The sequence below is a fragment of the Sorghum bicolor genome, chromosome 2 (genome assembly GCF_000003195.3).
Source record: "Sorghum bicolor cultivar BTx623 chromosome 2, Sorghum_bicolor_NCBIv3, whole genome shotgun sequence".
Lineage (NCBI taxonomy): Eukaryota > Viridiplantae > Streptophyta > Magnoliopsida > Poales > Poaceae > Sorghum > Sorghum bicolor.
The window spans coordinates 18,794,929-18,815,973 of record NC_012871.2 but is presented as its reverse complement, the minus strand read 5'-3'; the positions used below and the strand labels follow the sequence as shown (position 1 = coordinate 18,815,973).

Sequence of the window (21,045 nt, the reverse complement as noted above, 5' to 3'; positions counted from 1 at the left end):
AGGTCATCCAAGGACAAAGATAAGAAATATATATATATATGGTGGGAAGAGATGAACTTTCTAGGGTTTTCTAAGTTGAATGGTAGATCAAGATCTGGTTTACTTTATTTACTATGGAGCAAGAGTACCTTTCTAACTCTCGAAAGAGACTAGGAAGAAACTAGTCGAAGGAAGACTGCCAAAAGCCCTACAAAACACCAACCCAAAACAAGGTGGATTGCAATGGCTAGACAGAGAGGGCTACCACAAGTAACCATGAGATTGGACGCAAACTCAGGTAAATTATAGCCTATACACCATGTCTACGCTAAGATTTACTATTCTAGCCACATACTATAACTAGAGCACTCAAATACAAGCGGAGTTCGAGTAAATAGAATAAAAAATAATTAAATAAATAACTTAGAACTTAGAAATAATAATTGAAGAACCTACAGATTGTTGAATGATGAACCAGATCTTGTAAAAGTACAATGTTGAGGAAGATCCAACAAATCTAGCTCCTCCTCAGCTCTCTCCTCCTCTCTCTCTCTCTCCCTAATTTTCTAGATACGACTAGATGAACTAGAACTAGAACTAGAACTAGATGAACTTGAGGGACCCTCTTCTACTTGGATGGAGAATTAAAACCCTAGCTTTTGATCTATAGAAGAGATATGGTGCGTCCTTCAGGGGGCAAGGGCCTTGCTTATATAGCCCTCTACGAAGCACCACAACCATCAGATCAAACCGGCCTTGAAGAACGATTATTATTGGTCCTCAAAGGTGGTGGAGGCATGATCTACGATATGGAGCTTGATTGGCTACCTGGGTGGGGCGCTCGCCCCCATCCTTGGGCGGCTACCTGGCTTCTGGGATGGATTCGCCTTCTGTTTGGTCCAAAGCCTTCTTATACCTTTTAGATTATAGAAAAGTTATGTGTAGCCCTCTTGTCTCTATGTAAACATAATACGTGGGCCTTCCTTGATTCTTTTTAGAAGACACCCTGTAGAAACAAGCATTCATTAAAACTCATGGAATTTTATCAGTAGACCCCCTATATAATTATTGTTTAGGTCTTTTTTCATGTTTTGTTGACTGTTAAAATTGACACTTATCTACCGTCAACACTAACGCGAACCCGTCGGACGTTCCGATGCTCGACACAGAAAAGTGACACTAAGTCACAATGCACCGAACGCTAGACCAGCGTCCAACGCCTTTGCTTTCAGCGTCGAGAAACAGTCCCACGACTTCGCCAAACTTTCCACTTGTGTAATGAAAAATATGCAATTCATTTTTCCAAACCTCTCTCTACCCTTCAAACTTCACCTCCTTCTCAAAGTGTGCCAACACCACCATATGTGTACCATCGTGTGCATGTGTGTTAGTATTTTCACAATTATTTTCTTCGAAGGAGTTAAATTAGCTCACTAGGTTCTAAATACATGCACATGAACAATGTCATCTAGTGGCACTCGATAGATCACTTAGCCAAAGAATTATCCTCTTTATAGTATGGCTCTCTATCCTAAACATGATCACACCTTCTATGGCGTCTTGATCACCAAAACCAAATCCCTAAGCAATACCTTTGCCTTGATCTCCACAAGGTTTTATTTTTCTCTTTCTTCTTTTCCAAGTTGAGCACTTGATCATCTTGTGGTCATCACCATGATCATCTCTTGCTCCATCACTTGGTATGTACCAACCTTGTCTAATCTATACACACTTAGCATAGAAGTTAGTAATTTAGGTTTCATTAATTATCTAAAACCAAACTAGGGCTTTTAGATAGTCAATTCGTGCGCTACTCTATTACAAAAGCGAGGGCTTTGCTGAACACACCAAGAGATGAAATTAAACTCTAACAAGCTACAAAGCTCCCCAACAAGAAAAGCTACTCCACTAAGATCAAAAGCATCGGAATAAATGGCTTGGATGACCAATGCATCTCGAGTATCACATGTCCCACACCTTCGTTAGCCACAGCTTAGATGCTATGGTTGCTAGCAATAAGTTCACCATGTAGCGGACTCATTAGAGACTCCAGTCTTCTGCGGTGTACAACAACAACATCACCATCAGAGCATCATGTAAGACACATCCCCATTTGCCATTGTCTATGTTGACATCATAGGTTGTGTCACAGTTAACTTTAATATTATATTGCTCAGGTCTCTTCCATTTGCTCACTCTTGTGCCGTTTACCTCTCCAACTTTGGCCTTATTTAGTTCATGAAATTTTTTAGATTTAATTACTGTAGGTTTTATTTAACAATTAGTGTTCAATCATAAACTAATTAGACCGGACGTAATGAGAGCCAAATCGCATCACTCCCTTATTCACCCTCTCTGATTCTATTATGCTCTAACCGACACATCCAGACATCGTAGCAACATTTCAATTTCAGTTCTTCACAGACATGACTACCCCAAAACATCCCTTGGCAGACAGCTTGGACAGCAACAGCTCCCTTTCTTGATTCATCCCTAGCTAGTTCCACCACTACTTTGCACTTAAAAAACAGGTGTGCTCCATTCTCATTAAAGTGATGCACACTACAACAACTCATAACAACTTTATGAGCTGTTATGAGTTTTTTTTGCCAAACACTTATTTCTAAAACAGCTTTATGGATGAAGTTGTTTTTCTTCTTGTCTCACAAAGACATGAGTTGTGATGAAGTAGCTTATTGCAGCTCTGTCCATCATTTTTTTCTTTCATCTATGTAAGAAGTAGTTGGTGAAGCTATGTTACTAAACACTTATTTCAAAACAGCTCAGTTTCGTCTAGCACTACACCACAACCTTTAAACAGTGATGGACAATCCGTTGTTGAAAGGGGTGTACACCAATGGATTGTCCGTTGCTAAAGGTTCTAGCGACGAACCGCTGTCGTTGCTATTGAAGCCGTCGTTAAATATATACAGCGACGGACATCATATCTAGCAACGAACAATTCGACGATCTAACTTTTAGCAACAGATAGCCTGTTAAAGCTTTTCACTATAGATGATCCGAGAGGCACCTTTAGCAACGGTTTGTTTAACGCTAATTTTTATTTTTAGTAACGGACGTCCGATGCTATTTTAGTGTTATGGTGTAGTGTAGAAAGTTACTCATAAAACTATTTTCTAAAAGCTTTATTACTAAAATTGAGCTATGCCAAATAAAACCCTGGTATCAAGTTTCATACCTCGACATTTCAGGTTCATCCACAATGGGTGGCTATTATAGCAAAATCTCCACAAAAGAAATGCTTTATTTTATTTTTGGCACCGAAAAATATAGAGTCTATTTGAATTTTAAGGGGGTAGGCAGCTTTGTCTAACAAAAAGGCTTTAGGGGATGTTTGGTTGGGGTATTAAAGTTTAACGGGTGATATAGTATTTTTGTTTTATTTGATAATTAATGTTCAATCATGCACTAATTAGGTTTAAAAGATTCGTCTCATAAATTACTCTCTAGCTGTATTTTTAATTTCGTAAATAGTTTATATTTAATACTTTATATATATGTCCAAACTTTTAACGTGACTAGAGTTAAATTTTAGTGAAGAAACCAAACCTCGCAATTTCAGACTTCTCTTCCTCCCCTGTAGACCCAGAGACCACCGACGACGGGTCACAGGCGACGGGAGCTTCAGGTTGTACTTTGTACGACCGAGGCCCGAGGGGCGGCGAGCGCGGCGCTGGAAGGATTGACGGAGAATCCGCGGAAGTCCAGGCAGCCCGCCCGCGCGCGCCGGCTCCCCTGGCGACGGCCGCATCTCGTCGCCTACTCGCCTGTGCCCTTACCCAGCCAATCCGTCAGTCTAGTGGGGTTGGAGTGGAGATCCATTCGGACGTGGGCTGCTCCCTTCTTTTGTCGTTGGTATATATAAACAATCTCAGCTTCATTGTTCATATGAATCAATTCCTCATTTCGAAGAGTTTGTTTTGCCCTAAGCTGAGTCTAAATCTGTATCTCTCCATTCATTTTGTTGTGAATTTGTTTGCTACGTGGTGCTCTACTAATCCAATCCATTCGTCCATGTTCAATTTGTTCCACTTCAGCGCGCTAATTTGAGTTGTTCTCCTTCAGCGTGCTAATTTCAGTCGATTCTCGGTAAGCACAACTGAACTTCTTGGTTTATTTTTTTTATTCTTGAAACAGGTCAATAATTTCTGATTTCTGAACAGATCTTGTTTCTATATTCAGTTCGAGCACAGGGATCGTCTCCTCTCACACTGAGTTGCTGGTTTATTCTGAAGATCTTTCAAGCTAAGTTCGGATGATGGCTGCGGCTAATGGAATAGTAGTCCGTGCATCCACAAAGGAACCCTTGTTTTCCTTTGGTGTCATAGCTGATGTTCAGTATGCTGATATCCCAGATGGCCGCTCGTTCCTCGGTGTCCCACGATACTACCGCCACAGCATCAGCGTCCTCCAAAGGGCTGTCAACAGGTGGAACGAACAAGGCAGCATCAAGTTCTCGATCAATTTTGGCGACATCATTGATGGTTACTGCCCAAAGGATAAATCATTATGGGCGGTGCAGAAGGTCCTTGATGAATTTGACAAGTTTGATGGCCCAACATATCACATGATTGGCAACCACTGCCTGTACAACCTTCCGCGCAGCAAGCTGGTGTCTCTGCTTAAGATTTCAACAGATTCTGATCACGCTTATTATGACTTCTCGCCATGCCCCGGGTTCAGAATCGTTGTTCTAGATGCTTATGACTTCAGTTGCCTTGGCTGGCCCAATGATCATCCTGTGACTGCAGCAGCAATGAAGCTACTGGATGAGAAGAACCCAAACACTGACAAGAACAGCCCTGATGGTCTGGTCGGCGTCGACAGGCGGTTCGTGAAGTTCAATGGCGCAGTTGGCAAGGAGCAGCTGTCCTGGCTCAATGGTGTCCTTAAGGACGCATCGACGCACCATCAAAATGTCATCATATGCAGCCATCTCCCAATGGATCCCGGGGCATCTTCCCCTGCAGCTCTCATGTGGAACTACGATGAGGTGATGGCTATTGTTCACCGGTACAACTGTGTCAAGGCCTGCTTTGCCGGGCATGACCACAAGGGTGGCCACTCTGTGGACTCACACGGTGTGCACCACCGCACCCTCGAGGCTGCCTTGGAGTGTCCTCCTGGCACCAGCGCATTTGGTCATGTCGAAGTGTATCCTGACAGGCTGCTGCTTGTAGGTGTTGACAGAATGGCTAATACTGAGATCCCTTTCTAAGCCATTAGAGTGTTTGTCTAGCACACAAAAATTCATGCGACTTCGTTGTCATAATTCCATTGAAACAGGATTGCAATAATGAAATGAAATTCCCTATGGTCCTTGGTTTCTATTGAGGATTGCTCGAGTATAAGCCCATAAACAATCATGCTGTAATCCCTTTGCTGCAGCTTCTTTACACGAATGTGTCTAACAATAATCATGGATTTTACTGCTTGGATCGGAAGGATTAATCACTAAACGCAGCCATGGGGTCACAGCATCTCTTGCTACTGCCCTTGTCCAACCATAGGAGGCTGATCAAACTTACATTGTATGCACTCTTAAAATTGTTTCCTTTTTCAGTCCTTGTATGGATGGTTTGATTTTTTGAGACTAAAATATATGATTTCGTTCACACCATCTTCGTTTTTACTAGTATTTTGTGGAATTGCATCAATTTAATAAACCTTGATATTTGTAAAGCATGTCTATTCTACAGTTCCTTGTATTGTACAGACTACATAATCATATATTACCCACACATGTTCACCATGCGTGGCAAAAATTGATTGCAGTGGTGATCGGGGAAATTTTGATATTTAACCCGGTATTCGCGCGCCTCTCAACATTTATACCCCAATTCGTAGGTCTTTTGAAATATAACCCTGCGCCTGCGAATTGCTTTGAAAGGTTTTTTGAGATTTTCTCCCTGTTAGTAATAACATGGGCCTCTTTTCACTGTTCAGGATAGGGAAAAAGACATTATTGCCCCTCTCTCATTTTTAGTTGGCCTAGTCGCCTGGAAGCCTGCCTAGCCCCTCAGGTTGTGTTCCCAGGTGGTCTGATCCCTCTCCTAGCCCATCCATTCTCCTTCACAGCACTTCCCATACTTCTGTAAGCCTAAAATTTTTATACAATTTTAGCATAGGCAATAATAACAGCAGGCTAGCTGGCGGGTGGACCTTGTCGGCTATGGGTGACTGAGACCGGCGGTGATGCTCGAGGAGGTGGTAGGGATGGGAGGCACGGCCGTGAATGTCCGACTCCCAACTTCCGTGCGAGTTAGGGGAGTCCAACAGAGACTTATGAAATTAGAGAGGGGTAGTCCGTCTTTTCGCGTGTCCTATAAATAGCAAAATGGGGCTGCTAGAATTACTAAATGGGAGAAATCCTCAAAAAAAATCTAAATTTCAAAGCAATTCGCAGGCGCAGGGTTATATTTCAAAAGACCTATGAATTAGGGTATACATGTTGAGAGGCGCACAAATACCGAGTTAAATATCAAAATTTCTTGATCAGAGCGTGATTGCTATGCTGTATTTTTGTCCGGTTTTTTAGAGGAATCTCCTACAACTAAAAAGACTAAAGAGGGGACATCATTTTGGTGCGACATTCTCCTCTCCGACTTTCGTCCTGCCTCCTGCGAAACATCGTCCCGCGCGGTCCGCCTCCTCCTCCGCGCGGATCCGGTCTCGCCCGCCCCTCCACGCGGACCTCGCCTCCTCCCCGCGCGGCGCGGCGACGCCTACTCCCCGCGCGGCCCGCCTCCTCGCGCGGACCTCGCCGACCTCGCCCGCTCCTCGCGCGGACCTCGCCGACATCGACCGCCTCCTCCATCGGCGCGGCGACGCATCCTCCTCCATCGCCCGCCTCCTCCCCGTGCGGCGCGGCGACGCCTCCTCCCCGCGCGGCCCGCCTCCTCCTCCCTCCACGCGGACCTCGCCTCCTCCTCCATCGCCCGCCTCCTCCCCGCGCGGCCCAACTCCTCCTCCCTCCACGTGGACCGCCTCCCCGCGCGGCCCTCGCCGACCTCCACGCGGATCCGGTCGCGCGGACGACCTCGCCCGCCTCCTCCCCGCGCGGCGCGCCGACGCCTCCTCCCCGGCCCGCCTCCTCCTCCCTCCACGCGGATCCGGTCGCGCGGACGACCTCGCCCGCCTCCTCCCTCGGCGCGGATCAGGTCCCGCCGACCTCGCCCGCCTCCTCCGAAGTCGTCGTTCAAGCGCCGCGGCTCTGACACCGGGTACGTCATCCATCATCCTGCATCACCAGGCCCGGCCACTACTTCACCAATCTTGAATAACAATCATGTGGTTTCCAGTTTTTGTTGTTGTTATTTTTAGCTCTTTCAACATCTATTTGTTTATGCATTCTTGTATAATTCAGTAGATCTATTAAAAGAGAAAATGTAATCGGTTTAGAGCTGAATAAATCAACTTTCAGAAATGGCTAAATGCCCTCAAAGTTTGAATCAGTTTAGAGCTGAATATAATGTTTTTTAAAATCCTTTTTAGACCTGAATCGGCTTTTTCCAATCCTTCGTATGCCAGTCTGTGTTATCACTTTAGACCTAAATCAGCGTTTTTCAATCCTTTGTATACCATAAGTATTTTGTCTTATCACTTGGTTCAGTATTAAATTGCAATAAGTTATCAAGATAATTTATTTTGGTTTAGTTAAACTTGTAATGATGATCTATGCTTTAAGTATTGTCGAGATATAAATATATCTATGTTTATTTAGAATGTCCTTTGTTTATTTGTAGAATTAAATCTACTGTATATATACAGACACTAAATAATTTTCCGTCACCTCCAGTGTGTGGAGCTGATACCAGTACGCCATCCATTCCATCTCAGTACTAGCAAAGGTGATTCATCTCTTCTCATGCACTTTGTTTATTTGTAGAATTAAGTCCATTGTACAAGTGCAGATACTAAATAGTTTCTGCCAACTCCAGAGTCTGGACCTGATACAAGTGTGCCAATGACTCCATCTTAGCACTAGCACAGGTGATTGATCTATTCTCATGCCTTATGGTTACTTGCAGTTGTTAAAGAAAAAAATGATTTGTTTGCAATCATGAGAACGCACTGCTACTTTGATTCATATATGATATATGATTATCTTACTTGTCATAAGTGGTCGCAGTTTAGCTTACTGGTCTCTGATTTGCATGGCAGCACCTAAGAGCAATTTATAACTGATCTACTATATATTTTGGGTACTTGACTGCTGATGAGGAGATTTTGAAATGTTAAATCGCTGTCCACATGCATTTGTTTTTTTTTTCTTGCAATCTTCTGTATGAAATGATATGTTTGAAAAATAATGTACAACCTAGAAATCCAGTGGCGGAGGATGAAAATATTTACTTGAATATCCACATCTGATAGAACTTCCAATTGTAGAGAACTAGAGATTTTGTTTACTTGTATATTAAAATGTGATTTTGTTCAGTTGTTTCATCCCCTTGAGTGTTACCTCTTTAAATGTTTAATGGGAGGGCGACGCGTGGCATTCTGCTGTTGCATCAAGGTTTTGCAACTGATTCTGCTGTTACCAGTTTGAGGTACATTTTTTTTTCAGTGTACAACACCTTGAGTGAAGATGTGATTCTGGTTTCATGTCAATGTAATCAGGTTTGGTTTTGCACGTGGTTTTGTAAAATAGGCCAAGCTGCAGTTTTCTCTATTTAGTGTACAGAAGCAGCTCATGCTATCTTTTTTGTTTTTCAGATTGTCAGTCTAGCAGTAGATCAACCCTTTGATCGAACCGATTACATTTTCTCTTTTAATAGATCTACTGAATTATGCATTCTTGTATCATTTCTTCCATTTAGTGGATCCCTTATTCCAAGTGCATAGAATACTGAATTATGCATTCTTGTATCATTTCTTCCATTTAGTGGATCCCTTATTCCAAGTGCATAGATTTTGTTTTATATACTGCAGATGTTTCCATTTTTATAGATTCTATATGAATAAGTCGTGTAGCTACTTGGCACTTGGCATGGTTTAGATTTGGAATTGTCAATGCTCGGGATGTGGCTATGCAGCAGTGCCATTCATATAACATCTGCTGCTCATAGCACTCCCATATAAATAGTAACTTTTCGGTCTTTGTTGTGCAGTTGGCCCTGCAGTTTGTTGATACCGAAGAGTTCCAGAGGTGACTGAGTTTAGTTAATTACCTCTTCTCATTTTATTCAGCTTCTTTATGGCCTAATCATGATTTTGATTTCAATATATCATGCTATTTAGGTTGCGGGACTTGAAACAACTAGGTGAGTTCCATTGCTTGTTGTTTGTTGTTTGGCATTCCAGTTAAGATGTATTTGCCATTCTAGCAAACCGTGCGTTTTCGTCTAGCTCATGTGTATTCCTTCTTTGGGAAAGCTATAGCATCTAATTTCTATCATCTGGTATCAGAAAGAGATTGTTCATAATGGACCCTATACAAAACAATGAAGGTCGTACGCCATTTGCAGACTTGACAAACTCCATTAATGGAGGTAATTGTTCATACATTTTTCCAAAGACACTTTCACTTGTATTATTGGTGGTGATTAAGTAAATTTGTATGAACTTATTTTCAAACAGCTGTTCATACATCATCAAATTCACAAGTGCAAGCTGATGAACGTGTGCAACGTAAAAGGGAAAGAGAAAAGGCAAGACATGCAAGAACAAAGGGATGAAAAAAATAAAAAACGTAGAGAAAAATATCATAAAAAAGGCAGAAACTTCACTAGCTGCTGGGTCCAGAGGTCCACCGTATTCTAATTTTCCGTTTTTGAATTTTGTATTACCATTTTTTTCGTTTATGTGAGACATAGTATTGTATATCACCTACTTGTATTAGTCATTTGTTTGCTTATTTAGAATATAATTATGTTGTACCAGATGGATTTAAATCAACCACGGAAAACACCAATGGCTATGAAGATAGTGACCGGCTACATCGAGACAATTCATATAAACCCGTTTCGAGTGATAAAGAAAACACATGTACCATTTTGCTTTTTTACTGATTAATTATTATTTTTTTTGTGTTTGTATGATGGTAAGGCCAAGGTTAATATAATATTATTATATATATGTAGATAATTACTCCGATAGATGTGTAGATCAAAGTGGCATGCTTGACTTGACTGTTGCATCACCTGATCTAAACCCAGGTACATTATTTTTTTATTAATGTTATCTATTTGAGAAGAAAAAATAGAGTGGCCAACCCAATTGTCATTCATGACAATGTAACACGGAATTATGTACCTCTATAATTTATTGGAATTTATTTTTTATTATATATAGGTGTTGTCAATACATCCAGTTCCATCAATGACATTGTCACGTGTCCAAAAGAGCGTAAACGCATGCTAGATAGAGCACGAAGGGCTGCAATGTCTCCTGAACAAAAGGCGCTAATAAATAAGAGACGACGTGACTCGTATGCGGCAAAAAATGCACAGATAACCGCTGCAAGAAAACTGCAAATGACTCCACAAGAAAAGAAGGAGAAACGAAAAGAGAGCAAGACATACTTGGTAAGGTGAAGGCCTACGTATATGTAGTAGAGTTCCAAAAGAGGGGATTGCCGCATGCACACTTCTTGCTAATAATGGAACGAAAGTACAGGCTCACATGTCCCGAGCAATATGACATGATCATTAGTGCAGAGCTACCAAATAAGAAAAAATACCCTGAGCTATACAAGATGGTCACGAAGCATATGATGCATGGTCCTTGTGGGACGCTTAATCCATCCTGTCCGTGCACGGCAGGCCGTGGGTCATGCAAGAACCGTTACCCACGGCCATTCTGTGAGGCAACATCACAAGGAAAGGATTCATACCCCATATATCGGCGACGCAATGATGGTCGCATGCTAAAAGTTCGAGGCCACTACTTGGACAATCAATGGGTTGTGCCTTACAACCCTTGCTTGCTTCGTACCTTCAACTGCCATATAAACGTTGAGGCTTGTGGGAGCATTAAATCAGTAAAGTATTTGTTCAAGTACATATACAAGGGACATGATAGGGCATCAGTTGTGATGAGGGAGACCGACAAAGAGGACGGGAAAGGAAACATTGATGAGATCAAACAGTATAGAGACGCCCGTTGGGTGACGCCTCCAGAAGCACTATGGAGGATATATGGCTTTGACTTGAGCAAGAACCATCCGCCAGTACAGCAGCTGCAACTTCATCTACCCGACATGCACATGGTGGCATTTCATAAACGGGACAAGGTCGAAAGGATCGTTAATAGGCCTGGTGTAGAAGAGTCAATGTTGACAGCATACTTCGATGCAAACAGGCATGATGAGGAAGCTCGCAAAATCTTATATCGAGACTTCCCAGAGTATTTTACTTGGCAGTCTGATGGTAAATTCTAGCAAAAAAGAAAAAACTCTGTTTTCCAAATTGGTAGAGTCATCTCGGCCCATCCTGCCGAGGGTGAACGCTACTTTCTTCGTGTTCTCTTAAACAATGTTGCTGGTGCTACCTCATATGAACACCTCAGGACAGTTGATGGGGTGCTACTACCTTCGTTTCGTGAAGCTGCAGAAAGGAGGGGTCTAATCGAAGAGGATAATACTCTAGATGAATGTCTAACAGAAGCTACTTTGTTCGAGATGCCTAGCTCTCTAAGAAGGCTATTTGCAACAATATTGGTATTCTGCGAACCGCATGATGTGATGGGGTTGTGGACAAAACACTATGATGCAATGTCAGAGGACTATAGCCGCAATAATCCATCCTCAGATCTCGTGCAACAAATGGTTTTGATAGACATTAGAAACATGTTGCAGTCTATGGGAAAGGACATAAGGTCATTTCCTCTTCCAGATATTGATCACTCATATGATGATGCCAGCCATATACCTCGTGAGATATTTGAGGAAGCTAGCGTTGAGCAGAATCCTCAAGATGTGCTATTGTGTGACTCACTCAACGCCGAGCAAAAGTCTGCCTACAATGAGATAATGGCAGCTGTCTACAGCAAACAAGGCGGGCTATTCTTTGTGGATGGACCTGGTGGGACCGGAAAGACATTTTTGTATAGGGCACTGCTCGCAAAACTACGTAGCCAGGATAAGCTTGCCGTTGCCACAGCTACATCTGGGGTCGCAGCGGCCATAATGCCAAGTGGGAGGACGGCCCACTCGCGTTTCAAGATACCCCTAACTCTTCAAGAGGGCGGTTGTTGTAGCTTCACGAAACAGAGTGGTACTGCCAAGTTGTTGCAGCAAGCAGCTCTCATAATTTGGGACGAGGCATCGATGACAAAGAGGCAAAATTTGGAAGCGCTAGACAACAGCCTACGTGATATCATGGGTCGGTCACACCTACCCTTTGGTGGGAAGACTGTTGTCCTTGGTGGGGATTTCAGACAAGTCCTCCCTGTTGTGCGGAAAGGATCTAGGGCTCAAATAGTCGGTGCTTCTCTACGAAGGTCGTATCTTTGGGAATCCATGCGCCACCTAAAGCTTGTTCGCAACATGAGGGCTCAGAGTGATCCGTGGTTTGCAGATTATTTGTTGCGCATTGGTGGTGGAACAGAAGAGCTTAACGGAGATGGCAATGTTCGTATTCCAGATGAGATCTGTATCCCGTACTTTGGTGATGCCGAGAAAGATCTTCATAGTCTGATTGACAGCATCTTCCCAAATCTGAATGCAAACATGGCGGACAAAGACTACATCACCACCAGAGCGATTTTATCTACACGCAATGATTGGGTGGACATGATCAATATGAAAATGATTGATATGTTCCAAGGTGGTGAGACGGTGTATCACAGTTTTGACACCGCGGTAGATGATCCACATAAGTACTATCCATCAGAGTTTCTTAATAGCCTGACCCCCAACGGGCTGCCACCACATGTCTTGAAGCTCAAGCTCGGGTGTCCTGTCATATTGCTTAGGAATATTGACCCCGCCAATGGGTTATGCAATGGTACAAGGTTGGTGGTACGGGGGTTCCGAAGAAATACAATCGACGCTGAAATCGTTGTCGGGCAGCATGCTGGGAAGCGGGTATTCCTTCCTCGAATACCGTTATGCCCGTCTGATGATGAGATGTTCCCATTCCAGTTCAAGAGAAAGCAGTTTCCCATCAGGCTGAGCTTTGCCATGACGGTCAACAAGTCACAGGGCCAAACCATCCCGAATGTGGGTGTGTACCTACCTGCACCGGTCTTCTCTCACGGCCAGTTGTACGTTGCGATGTCTAGAGCCACATCAAGAACAAATATTAAGATCCTGGCCCTACCAGCTGATGCAGAGGCACAAGAGGAGGAGGCAAAAAATATAGAGAAGAAAAATGCTAAAAAAATACCATGGGAAAAAAGCCTAAGAATGCGTTATTAAATAAAAAAGATAAGGATAAGAAGACCCTAACAACGGATGGAACTTTCACAAAAAATATTGTATATAAGGAGGTCCTAACGCCATAGATGAGGTAACATTACTTTACTAACTCATAATTGTATTTTTGTGATTCATATTGTTTTGCACAAATAATATCTCACTATCTCTATATTTGTTGTTCTTAGGTATTTTCAATTGGCTTATCAGACTCTACAGGGAGATGTTCTATACATATTTATATGATGGCATAATTACATTTTGAGTGTTTTGTTGTAAATAAATAAATTATATTTTACTATTATTGGTTTACTACACAACATACTCATGGTTTGGTACGGAATAGCTATTTTTTTGTGCTAAAAAATTTACAACATTATGATAAAAGTATATTCATAGTCCTGCCTGTATCTAACGTTTATATTTTGTCTATACGAGTGTTAACAGCCATGATCGTATCTAGCTTTCCATTACGAGTACATGAGCATGTGTGCATATGACGTACATATCAGGCATGGTATATATAAGGTGTATAAGCATGTGTGCATGTGAAGTACGAGTGCTCGATATTTTCATTCATGTATATAAGGTGATACAAAGCGAGGGCCAAGGATAGGAACAAAATAATACAAGAAACCGTATTTCATTCCAAAATTAATTCAAGATAGCATTTTTCTAATGACCTGGTAACACACGCTGCAGCTGAGCTACCACGAATTCGTTGTATGGCAAGATCATCTGACGACTCTTGCAATCGAGGATGGAAAAATCGAGGTTGATTTAGATACAATGGAAAAAAAAAACAATCCTGCAAAATCCACCTTCTATGTGTTGTGTCACACGTTGCCTCTCAGAAAGCAGAAAGTCAATACTAAATTAGTGCATATCAGAAAACTGCCACTCTGTGTCATGCAAATTAGGAATACAAAAATCATTTTCATAGCAATCAGCCGCATGAAATAAGGAAGGAAAAAATTAATACATACTTCCATGTGATGTGCCACACGTTCTCTCAAAAGCAGAAAGGCAATACTGAATTAGTGGAAATCAAAAAGCTCTCTCTCGGTGTCATACAAATTAGGAATACAAAAATCAATTCTATAGCCCAATCAGTCGCAACAAATAAGGAAGGCAAAAATTAATCCACATTCCATGTGATGCGTCACATTTTGCCTTCTCAGAATGCAGGAAAGCAATAATGAATTACTGTAAATTATAAAGCTGCCTCTTTCAGTGTCATGCAAATTAGGAATACAATAATCAATTCCATAGCAAATCAAGAAGGCAAACCATATATAAATACACGATCATCCCGCGCCGCCTATCACGCACATTCTCTAGACTTGACCGTGCCCTCACCTACAAATTCATACCTCCTCGTCCTGTCTGGCCGTCAGACACCTGATGTCATCTGTTATTTGCCTGCAGCTGTTGTAAGTCCCCTCTTGTATTTTTTATCTCCAACGACGAGGTGAGCAATCTGTGCAATTCATCTCTGCAATTTATCTCCAGGCTCGGTCGCTCGGGATTCATCTGCCACGAAATTTCCTAGCGTTCTGCAGACGTGCTGTCAGGCCTACAAGGAGTTCCCGGACGTCAACCTACACAAACAACAGAGGTATGGTAAAAGAAATGCTCTACCTGTTCATCAGCCAGCTTCGTTTTTACTTTTAATAATAATATGCCCAATAAAGAAATACAAGTTTTCGAACTACAATTATCATGCTGGTTAATCTCTCTATACCAACAAGGGCAAAAAATAAAAAAATTAAAATGAGGCCAGCTCAAGACTTTATGTATAGCAACCATAAGAAATTATAGTCTCCCACATACATTTCGTCTAGGACCGTAAGCAGGGACATACTTTCATAAACAGGACAGCTGCAGGTGACATATAACAAGATGAATTTCACCGTTGTGTCGCTTAAGAGAAAGAGGGTGTCTGCTGACCCTCTTCCGGCAATGATACCCGCTAACAGGTATAGACATTTTGATTGATATGTATATGTACGTCCAAATATTCTTTAATTAGTTGATGAGACAGTCATTTTGTGTGTTGTTTGTAAATGTTAACATTTTCATTCATTTGGATGGGATTGTAGATGGGTTGAATTCCATGAGGTGGGAATAGAACACATATTCTCAACATGGGCATTAAACGCTAAGGTATTCTGGAAAGGCAACATACGGCAGCACGGTGGTACACGATATTTGCGTGTAATTTTGAAGGACGAGGAGGTACATTCAGTAAATTTATATTTTGGGGGACGAGGAGATACGATCAGTAAATCTATTTTTTGGCTATAACACTTTTACAGGGAACCAAAATGGAAGCAGTTGCCTATGATGATCAAACCACGAGGTTTGACAGCTTACTTGTTCAAGGACAAGAATATGAGTTCTTTGGAGTTGGCTTCTTGCCTACTTGGATTGATGATATGAGCTTCATGTTCCATTTGCATTCCGACTTCTATGTGTATCTATCTACACACTCCACGGTAAATGCACAAACAGGTATTTTTGGGTTTCCCCAAATTCCTCGTACGTTTATGGCATTCCAGGCTGTATACAATTTGGATGAGTTCATTTTTGCAGGTATATATCTCATATGCCTATATTTAACATCACATAGTTAACTCTTTATGAACTAAATTTGGAATCTCGCAACTCTTATAAATTTGGTTTCTAGATATCATTGGTATTGTTGTATATGTGTCTAATATACAAGGAAGGGATGACCCAAGGAGTATATATAGACATGTGGTGGTGATGGACGAAAGGTACTTGTTTAGTTGTGCGACACTATAGTAGATTGATACTTTTATAATTAGTCACCAGTAAATGATGAAACTTATAGGAACAACTTCATCATAATAAACGTCATGAAACCACACGTTTTGCGTCACACCATCGGGGAATGGCGGCGAGCGGCATCGGAGTTGTATATTCTAGCTGCCCTCCATCTATACACGAATACAAGGAGAGGTACTACATTACTGGTGTGCTCGTATCTATTGACCAATTAAAGCTTCAGTTATTAACATTTTGCTCGAGCTTGATAGGTGGAGTCACCACTGGCGATTTTAGCGAAATTGCTTTTTCTCCAATTTGTGCACAGGCTGATGCATTTCAAGGTGAGATGCATTTATCTAATTTATCCAATTTGTGGACAGGCAGTTGCATTTATCTAATTTATTGCATATAGCATTGATGCAAAAGTTTTTTGGTTTATAGGCCTACGCAATAGCCTGCTTGGTGATACATCCAAACGTCAACGAGCTCAACAGTTTGCCCATGGCACTGTGTCGTGTCTCATCGAACGCAACCGTTGTGTTGTCGCTCCTCGTCACCGCAGAGCGCCCCAACAGATGCCCCACCATCGCCCTTACATTGGTAGCAACCGTGGCTATGGTCGCTGAGTGCCTCAATTGCCACTCCACCCATCGTCTTTTACATGGCTCAGTTCACGTTGTATGGGGATGGATGCGGGTGTATAGAAGAAGACGAGGATATGGGTCATTGGGGAGGAGACCAGTGCAGTCTGTGGGGAAGAGTCGAAGATATCAGACCATGGCCGACAGTGGTGTATGGGCAAACAGACCAGGAGGGTTAAATAATATAGGCCTAGAGGTCAGCAGCGCAAGTAACAGTGCCTGCTGCACAAATAGCTTACAGCCTATCTTATTCTATGCTCACTGGCTATGTAATTCTATTGGGGTGATACTTAGCAATCATAAATTTTTTGCAATACCAGTTAATTGATATTTTTATTTGAATTTCGAATGCAAATTTAGCTTACAACCTATATATTTCTATGCTCACTAGCTATGTAATTATATTGGGGTGATACTTAGCAATCATAAAATTTTTTTCAAAACCAGTTAATTCATATTTTTATTTGAATTTCCAATGCAAATTTTTTGTAGAATGGAAAAAGCCACATAGTTTTACAAAGGGAAAAAGCCACAATGTTAATCGAAATTATTAGTAAAGAAGATTACTCACTGTATGGCTCAGTATGTATTAGGCAAGAAGGGAGAGGTTGTGCACTGCTCCCTCACTTTGGTGGTGGGAGCCTGTTGCCCGACGTCCTTACACGACAACCAAGCCGTCGATAAAACGGAATGGCAAAGCCATGGGCCTGTCGTGAGCAAAGAATGGTTACTGTCATAATATCCACCAAATAGTATGGCTATTGACATGTATGCGAATAAACCCACAACAGAAGATAATAGAGCCGACACACAATTTAAAAGCCATTTTAAAAGTTAATGAGCATTTTGTAAAATATTGAGTACTATCATGTCTATAACTATAGAAATAGCCACTTTTGCTGCTTGTTGCTCACTCAATTCCAAAACATAGGACATGTCTCACGGTTTGATGACAATCATGACAACTACAAAACACATAAAGAAGCACCCGTCCAGTACCTCACAAGCTCATGGCATTCAAGTTATTGAACCAATTTTATAATCATCATAGGCATTTAAAGAAACTGACATATAGAAAAGCCTTACTCAGTATATGAAAATGGTGAAAAAACTACAAGCAAAACTACAGATCAGAGAAGAAGTAGCATTCAATATGATTTACTCTATTAGCTATTTTTACAGATATAATGGAATTATATGTAATACGAGCAAACAAAAGAGAAAATAACTAGACACATGACAAATTTGAGAGAGAGAGAGAGCAACTTTAGCTTTATCCAGTGGAGAAAATCATCAGGGATGTACCTCCGCCAACGACGAAAAAATATTTTCACTTATCCTGCGCCTCCAAGCAAGTAATGATTTTTTCGTGGTGCAGCCAATTGCTTCTTGGGGGCACGCTGTCGAAACACAAATTGATGGAAAATGCCACAAAGTAACTACTTCCAATACAAACAAGTGATACTCATAATACTAATATCAATATAAAAGTTATCTACTAGATATGCCTATTCGATGAGATCACCAGGCTAATCTAAAACTGGACATAATAGATTCACAAGGGTACATGTCACGCCTCAGATTTATTATCATTTTTTCAATGCCATGATCTCGGAGCATAAGAAACAAACAGATAGAAGCAAACCAAGATCGTGACAGCCATGGAAGCGTGAGACACGTCCATCCCAGCCATCACCTCATCATAAGCAAGGTGTTAATTGGGAATGGACGTGTCTCACGGTTTGATGACAATCATGACAACTACAAAACACATAAAGAAGCACCCGTCCAGTACCTCACAAGCTCATGGCATTCAAGTTATTGAACCAATTTTATAATCATCATAGGAATTTAAAGAAACTGACATATAGAAAAGCCTTACTCAGTATATGAAAAAGGTGAAAAAACTACAAGCAAAACTACAGATCAGAGAAGAAGTAGCATTCAATATGATTTACTCTATTAGCTATTAGCTACAGATATAATGGAATTATATGTAATACGAGCAAACAAAAGAGAAAATAACTAGACACATGACAAATTTGAGAGAGAGAGAGAGCAACTTTAGCTTTATCCAGTGGAAAATGTCAAACTTTAAGCAAATTAGTGATGACATTTGAACTCAGTGGAAATGTTAAGCTGACAGTTGAATGAATAAAGTTTAAAAATATCAAAATATATAAGTACCAAGTTCAAAAATAGAGAGTAATTAACAAACGGAATGGAAAGTTAATAAAATCGAGTTTTTTTGGAAATAAAATCAGGAGCCCTATTCTATCTTGTACAGTAAACCGCCATTCTTCCAACAAGGAAAGCCAATCCCCCAGTCCTCGCCCTCTGGCCAGCTCGCACGCGGACCCGGCGCATGCGGTCTTCCCTAACTCTGGCCATACAAGGAAGCAACAATCAATGACATATATCAATTATACAAACTTTCCAAGAAAGAGCACGATCGGCCTTGAGTACATAAGAAAGTTAGGGAGTCCATCCTCCGGCTGCTCTCTAACCTAAGTATAGCACTAGGGTGTACCATTTAGGGTTCCTTGGGAGTGTCCCTGAAGTCCTGCGTCCGACCGCTGGCCATCCCGAAGACGGCGTCCGGCATCCTCTACCTCTACGACATCCGTACACGTCTGCATCGAGCAGGCGAGGGTCTTCACTATGAGCCAGCAGGTATTTCTAATAATATTTTCATTAGACTCTGCTAAATAAGATTAAGATCGGTTATTAAGCATGTAGAAGAAGGGGAATCACATCAATTTCGATTTCTAAATTCCTGTTCTTCAATAATATCTCAGATCCGAAGCCATATCATAAGAAAGTCCCCAAATGCAAACCATGCATCAAAAGTTTCCCCAAATCCCATTAACTCACCAACCCCTAAAATTAAATTAGAAGCTTTCGCATACCTGGGAGGCTAGGCGTCTCGGCTATCGGTACTCGTGCCTTGTGCGACCTCGCCGCCGAAGAAGCAACGAGCGCCACCGCCGTGGATTTCCTCCTCGCGTGCGTGCGTTATCTGCCTCCGCTGTGTTTCCACTCGCTGTGCGTGAATACCGGCGAGGGTGGTGCAGCAGCGCCCTCACCTTCTCCGTGGCGCATGCTACGGCACCGGCGTTGGGCCATGAAGAGCGGCGGCTGCTTGCTGTGTGTGCGTCGGGTGAGAATGAGGCTAGGGTTTGGGGATACGACCACAACGCTGTTTTGTTCGTCCGGAGAAGAAGGCACACCATAGGATCGGATCGGACGGCCACAAATTTTTGGTGGCTTCAGCTGGGCCAGCGTGGGAGGAGTGAACGGCCTAGACCTGGTTGTGGCCCAGATGGCCTGCGTGACTAAGATTTGTGCTCCCGCAGGCCAAAACTAAATGAGTCAAATATATTTTTTCTTTTGTGGTTTAAATACCAATCAATTTACGTTTTTAATTATTGCATTGTTTAAGACTAAGAATAAGCAAATAATTAATATAAAGCTAAGTCTAGATTAATTAAAAAATTATCTATGTGCATACGTAGCTTTTTATTTCATAAGAACATCAATAACAAGTTTTATTTTCACCATAAATTTCTGTTTTAGGTCGCCATGGATACGCCAGATGCGAAAATTTCAGATAATATTGTACAGTCCGAAAAATCCAATAATTCTACAGATGATTCTGAACGGTTGCAAGAAAGCATGGGTATAGAAGTTTCGCACAAAGTTCTACCAGATGACCAGGGATTAAGCATTGATACTACCCATGAAGAAAAAACCCTATCAACTTCTCTTGTAGATACAGTTGGAGAAAATGAACTTTCGGAAACCAAGATAATACAAAATAAACCCAAAAAATCTATGTCCTCACCGGTTGGCGCGGAAGGTATTCATATTTTCTCTTTGATAAATTAACTTAGAGAATCTAACTATCGTTGTATACTTTATTTCTATATAAGTATGTTGTCTTTTTCAGATTATGTTTGTACTAAAACCGATAGAGAAATAATTGAATATGTTAGAAAAATTCCACCAAATCCTGGGAAGGAGGAGCTTGTGCTCATAGATGACATTCCAGTGTCGAGAAATCACATGGAATGTCTTTTTCAACCACATGAATACTTGTCCGATGAGGTAACAGATGAGAGTCATAATTCTAAATCAAACATTGGCAACTTCAATGCCCTTTCTCTTTAATGCCTCAATGTATGCAGGTCATAGATGCTTATGTTAAGTTGTTGAAGGCCCAGGATGGTTTAAAAAAGAGGGAAGGAGGTA

The 21,045-nt window shown here is 41.6% G+C and overlaps 2 protein-coding genes and 3 long non-coding RNA genes across 10 annotated transcripts; 4 read left to right on the top strand and 1 right to left on the bottom strand.

The window, feature by feature from the left end:
- On the top strand, positions 3,552 to 5,620 carry LOC110433154 (manganese-dependent ADP-ribose/CDP-alcohol diphosphatase). 2 transcript variants are annotated; one of them, XM_021454882.1, is made up of 3 exons: positions 3,552 to 3,855; positions 4,038 to 4,089; positions 4,183 to 5,620. In XM_021454882.1, exon 3 carries the CDS (start codon positions 4,256 to 4,258, stop codon positions 5,216 to 5,218), a length of 963 nt encoding a protein of 320 aa, XP_021310557.1. In that variant the 5' UTR covers positions 3,552 to 3,855; positions 4,038 to 4,089; positions 4,183 to 4,255; the 3' UTR covers positions 5,219 to 5,620. The 2 variants fall into 2 exon arrangements, with proteins under 2 accessions (XP_021310557.1, XP_021310556.1); XM_021454881.1 differs by having other exon boundaries at positions 4,164 to 5,620.
- Positions 6,196 to 9,155, top strand: LOC110432640 (formin-like protein 20). The gene is made up of 4 exons (XM_021453416.1): positions 6,196 to 6,237; positions 6,539 to 7,223; positions 8,570 to 8,622; positions 9,114 to 9,155. Exons 1-4 carry the CDS (start codon positions 6,196 to 6,198, stop codon positions 9,153 to 9,155), a joined length of 822 nt encoding a protein of 273 aa, XP_021309091.1.
- On the top strand, positions 9,411 to 13,591 carry LOC110433028. Of its 2 annotated transcripts, XR_002450404.1 has the most exons (4): positions 9,411 to 9,494; positions 9,583 to 9,990; positions 10,086 to 10,160; positions 13,549 to 13,591. It is a non-coding gene; the product is annotated as an uncharacterized LOC110433028 (long non-coding RNA). The 2 variants fall into 2 exon arrangements; XR_002450403.1 differs by lacking the exon at positions 13,549 to 13,591 and having other exon boundaries at positions 10,086 to 10,213.
- On the bottom strand, positions 14,366 to 19,987 carry LOC110432504. Of its 4 annotated transcripts, none has more exons than XR_002449953.1 (5): positions 19,704 to 19,987; positions 19,325 to 19,498; positions 18,100 to 19,177; positions 17,366 to 17,501; positions 14,366 to 14,961 (listed from the first exon to the last, which is right to left on the bottom strand). It is a non-coding gene; the product is annotated as an uncharacterized LOC110432504 (long non-coding RNA). The 4 variants fall into 4 exon arrangements; XR_002449954.1 differs by having other exon boundaries at positions 19,325 to 19,495; XR_002449952.1 differs by having other exon boundaries at positions 19,325 to 19,427.
- LOC110432505 lies at positions 16,246 to 17,098 on the top strand. Its single transcript, XR_002449955.1, has 3 exons — positions 16,246 to 16,345; positions 16,423 to 16,494; positions 16,595 to 17,098. It is a non-coding gene; the product is annotated as an uncharacterized LOC110432505 (long non-coding RNA).